General features: G+C 41.6%; 1 protein-coding gene across 2 annotated transcripts in view; it reads right to left on the reverse strand.

Moving 5' to 3' along the window:
• The window catches only part of col2a1b (collagen, type II, alpha 1b), a 57,380-nt gene extending 53,082 nt beyond the window's left edge, over nucleotides 1–4,298 (reverse strand). Inside the window, exons 1-3 of one of the 2 annotated variants that reach the window (XM_015959114.3) lie at nucleotides 3,997–4,298; nucleotides 1,281–1,490; nucleotides 116–129 (exon numbers count right to left, since the gene is read on the reverse strand). In XM_015959114.3, the coding sequence (XP_015814600.3) occupies nucleotides 116–129; nucleotides 1,281–1,490; nucleotides 3,997–4,087 (315 nt within the window). In that variant the 5' untranslated portion in view covers nucleotides 4,088–4,298. The remainder of the gene's footprint in view (nucleotides 1–115; nucleotides 130–1,280; nucleotides 1,491–3,996) is intronic. The other variant, XM_070549920.1, reaches the window with a different exon arrangement.
• Nucleotides 4,299–5,024: the final 726 nt, after the last annotated feature.

The raw sequence follows: 5,024 nt of genomic DNA on the forward strand, positions 1-5,024 counted from the left end.
CGCACGCACGCACACACACACACACACACACACACACACACACACACACACACACACACACACACACACACAAACACAGGTGTGTGAAACAGTAAAGATCTCTCATAGGTCTCACCTTAGCTCCTGGTCCTGTTGGGTGTTTTTTTAAAGTTGAGATAGAAACAGACCACAGTTAGTGAAAGAATCAAACCAAACGTGCAACCTAAAATTAAATAACTGAACTTGTTCTGGAAGGCAGGTGTCATTTCCCTAAAAAGACTTTTCTAAAGACCACCACCAAATCATCGTGTTGTCACACAAAGAGCCCATTAGAATAAAACCGGTGTTAGCTGACTCACCATCTGAGCCCAAAAGCAAAAGCATGACAGGTGCATTTAAAAAGTTAATGTCCAAAAGCAAGGAAAGCTATAAAATATTTGTCTTCCAGCAAAAAAATAAAATAAAATAAACAATTTACTGCAGGAAGAAGTTACAATTATCAGCAAGTTGAAGGTTATTCCTAACTTGTTAGTTCAACTGAGCCAATTTTACTAAGCAATCCTTCATAAGAGAAGGATTTAATCTGCCTCAGTTTGGATTGTCTGCACTATTTATAAGCTGGTTAAAAATGAAACATGTCACATGTTAGCTAAAAGCCTTGGATTTTCTACATTTTCCAGTTGTTAAATCATGCATTGCAAACAGTGACACCTCTGATTTCTTTTCATCGATGCTCCTCAGCTTACATTTCCAAAGCTGGCTACCTGAGAGGGTATACTGGGGTCTTTGTTTATCAGGAAGCCACGGTGCTTCGAAGGGGAATGAGTTACAGACGAAGAGCTGAATAGCCTCCTTCAGATAATCTGAACTCTCAGCAGAGAGTCAGGCTATTTTCTTGCCATCAGATCTGCAGAAATCCACAGAGAGGATATAGAGCAGAAATGTGAAGCCGTGTCTGCACGACTGAGGTATTTCCTTAATCACTCCCACATGCTTTCATGACACTCAGGGAAGTAGATTATTTAAACAAGATGGGGCCAAGGTGTGCCGGCAGTGGAAAAGTGCCGGTGAGATTAGCATTTCTCTGAAATCTCATCAGATGTGTCACTGTTGTTGTGTGTTTATCATTTGTTTGCTTTAGGGAGGGATAAAAAAAAGCACTCAAATCAAAAGCTAACAGGGGTTAAACAGCTTTGATTTCCACCAAAATGCGCAGATTTTTTTCTCCCTCCAAAAAAGAAAACAACATGATCCTGTCCAGTAATTTATTTATGAAACGTGTGAGATAAATAAATTACAACCAGAAGATGTGGGCTGGTCAGCAACGCAGATGGGGCAACACTCTCCAAATGGGATCTCAGGTTTGGGGCAGTCTTTTAGCTCCTCGCAGACAATTTCATCACACAGGACTGTTCCAGTGTCACACACACAGATGCGACAAGGCTCTGGTTTCCAAATGTCCTTGTCATTAAAACGCTGTCCATCTTGTTGACAGCTAAAAGCATCCTCTTCTGCTTAGAGATCACAGCGCCGGACACACAGAGGACCACACAGTTAGAAAGCAAAGGTGAGATTAGACATCAGATGTAAAAAATTGTTACACAATTGACCAATAAAGTGTGCAAAAATGATTCTTGAACTGCTTGTGCAGTTTGTTTACTCCAATGATTTAACTAACATATGTTCATTTTGAAAGGTTATATAAGGGATTGTGCATAGAGACTGTTTGCACAAAAGAAAAGAAGCTAATTGCTCATACCATCTTAAATCAACAAATACTTAAACTGTTGCAGCAATGGTGATCTAAAGCTGTTTTTTACAAGTTTCCATGCAACTTCTACTGTGGCAACTAGGTGGCAGTATATCACTACACAATCCTAGTTAAGCCGCAGGAAACCTCCAGTAACTCCAAAGCCCCCTAACTGGTCAATGAGCCCAAATTCCTTGGCAGGTTAACTATGGAGCAGGTTTACTCTGAGCAGACGCCCTAATTTACAGCAGAGAGGACAGACTTTTCCTTCAGTAAATGAAAATGTTTGATTTTTTTTTTCATTCTAGGACCACAGCCTGGTGTACAAAGCACAAGGGGAACATGATTGAGGTGGGTCCTGTTTGAATGCAGCTACTGTATGCGCTCTAAATGACATCACACACAAACGTCTGGCAAATGAGGCTGAAGTGATGAGCAGCATCTAACCTAATTTTACAGTCTGGCAGATACAGAGGGCAGAACACCTGCTAAGAGAAATGTTCTGATTGGAGTCCATGAACCTGTGCAGAAGGGTGAGGGGGGTTGCAGCTGAAGAAAGGCCTAAAGGAAAAGAAAGACTGCTAGAAGTGTGAGAGGAGAAGGAGAGCAAGCACGGTAGCCGTGTTGACCTTTGAGCAAAGCTTATGTCTAGGTAACCTAACGGACCTCAGCAGCAATGAATGGGGTCTTTCTGGACGAGGACAGAGTGGACAACTCACAAGCGACTGCCTTATATAAACACGAGGTGTGTTTTAAACCCCACACGGAGGCCATAGCTGTGGCAGATGCCAGTTCAAACACATCAGGGAGAAGAAAATTGGGAGCTTTCAGGCACATTCCTGGAAGTTTTGATGTTTTACAGACCTGTGTGGACTTCCAGAGACCTGCACCTGTCCTTCCACACAAACTCTAATCCGTGGATGGAACAAATGCTCTTTAACTGATTGAACGTTTGAAAAGTCACTTCTGCTGATAAAGGAGTTACATTAGAGCAGAACCCACAGCTTTCTGTAACTCGTGATTAACGTCAGGAACTGATCACTAAAGACTCAAGGCCAGCAGTGAGGCCACTGTGCTGAGGTCACAATAAAACCTCTTTACTATTTCACCCTGGTCCCCCCCCACCCCTCATCCCCAACCCAAAGAAAATTCTTCATCCAGTTGGGAAAGAAGGACTTGCATTATATCCAAGTTCCTGTGTCTCTTAGGAGGTAACCTGACACTTCAAGTTACTTTGGCAGCACTATTTTCCATTTGTTCTCCTTCCTCTGAGAAAATACACCTTTTCTTTGCGTTAAAAGCTCAGAGGGTCTGACTTGGGCTGTGAAAAGTTATTCCCTCAGAATTCACTAAGTAAAGTATAGTCCTTTATTTTTCCAATCACCTTTTTTCATCCCTATGCTGCCTATGGTGGACGGAAAAACTGGGGACACTTTTGGACTCTGTCTGTTTTTAAAGATAAAATAAGCAACACTTTACAAAAACTTTAGATATGGCACAATTTTAAAAGAATGTGGACTTTGAAAGTTTTTTTTAAGAATTTTTCGTGTGTTTTAGCCAGTTTTTGCCTCAACAAGCCACAATTTGCCTGGATGCCCTCTGACAGAGATGGAATGTGAACACATTTCATCAAAAGCCCTTGAGCCTGACCACCTTTCACTTTCTTGCACATCCCTCCCCCCTCTCCTCTTCTATATCAAGTGGATCTGCCGTTTAAAAGGTCGTCAAGGCCCCTGAAGCACCCTACAGGTGTCAGGCAGTTCAATTTCAAGAAAACGGGAGGTGGGCAGGAAAAAACACCTTGAGCTGCAGAGAACTGGAATATCAAAAATGTTTATTAACAAGACGCGACTTGGTTTTGATAAAATAACATTTTATGTACTTTAATTTAAAAAAGCACACCAGAAAAGTTCATATGTGAGCAAGGACATGAACTGATCCAATTATGTGACTTTGCGTAAAAGTTCCCAGCGTCTTCATCATTCGTAAGCGCGCACGGATCTAACAAATACTGAGTTTATCACATATTTAAGCATTGAATGAAAGAAGAAACCAATTTGAAGTTCTTGCATGATAAAGCATTAAAGCAATATTGATTTCCCTGGGTGTTAAATCTGCAGCGAGGTGATCGGATGCGAGCCAATTTCAAGTTCAGGTTGTGCGTAAAGGTGAGTTGCGTCACAGAGAAGGGGGAAAGCTCCCCGCGCACACTTTAAATAATGTTAAATGTCTTTTTTCTTCTTCAGGGAAATAAAAGTGTCACTTACGGTCATAATCCTGGCATCTCACAACGGCTAATAGACAAACTTGAGTTGCTGCAAGTAGCAGTAGAGTCCTGGAATCCATAAAGCTGAACATGTCTAAATATTAGACATGCGGGACCCTTGTGGGAGGAAGAAGGTGCGAGTGGAGCGGAGCTGCTCTCAGTGTTTTACTGATTTATGTCCCCAGTTACAGAAGCCGGACCATTCAGCATTCACCCTTCCTAAAAAGTCGAGGGGGGAAATCCAGTGGCAGGACCCAGACCTGCAGCTCCAAGCGCTTCAAGCCAGACGCTGCAGTTTTATGACCCCGCTGCCTTTAATGAATCTTCGTATATTCCCCAAGTATCAGTCCGGCCCCTTTACCCCCCAGTCAGGCTGAAACCTGATTCCCTCCTTCCCTCCTATTCTGTCTCCCAGGTTCCTTTTATCCCAGTCCCAGACCACTCCTCTCCCCACGTGCTAAAATGAGCCCAAATAACACCCAAACTTCCTCACATGCACATTTCAGTCTGCCTACCCTTTCACACCTGCATGGTTTTTAGAACCACTTCATTACACATAAAATACACATTTTCTGCATTATGATGGTGACGTCCAGCCTTTGCAAACTTATAAAACGTTTACACTCTGACTTTATTGATTTTATCAGCCTGCTTTAATCTTTTCTTGTTTATCTTAGTTGTTTGCATCAAAAAGAAAAAAAGAAAAAAAAAACAGTAGCCTTGTTTCTGCTGGTCTGCATTAACTAACTCCATATAACCTAAATTATAACAGTTTAAACACATTTGTTTAGGATACTAACATTAAAAAACAATCCCCTCAAACTAAAGCAACCGGTTTTTTTAAAGGTGTGGAACACTGAAAACTCATTTTAAAGGTTATTTCTGATTATAATCATTCACTCAGTTTTTCATGCTGCATAGCTTCTGAAATAGACGGTGAAATTCTTGAAATTGAAAAGTCTGACGGATCTACGTCACATTGTCACTCATCATTCATGGACTCACCCATCATGACTCACAACAGAGAAG

This window comes from Nothobranchius furzeri, chromosome 3 (assembly GCF_043380555.1).
Source record: "Nothobranchius furzeri strain GRZ-AD chromosome 3, NfurGRZ-RIMD1, whole genome shotgun sequence".
Lineage (NCBI taxonomy): Eukaryota > Metazoa > Chordata > Actinopteri > Cyprinodontiformes > Nothobranchiidae > Nothobranchius > Nothobranchius furzeri.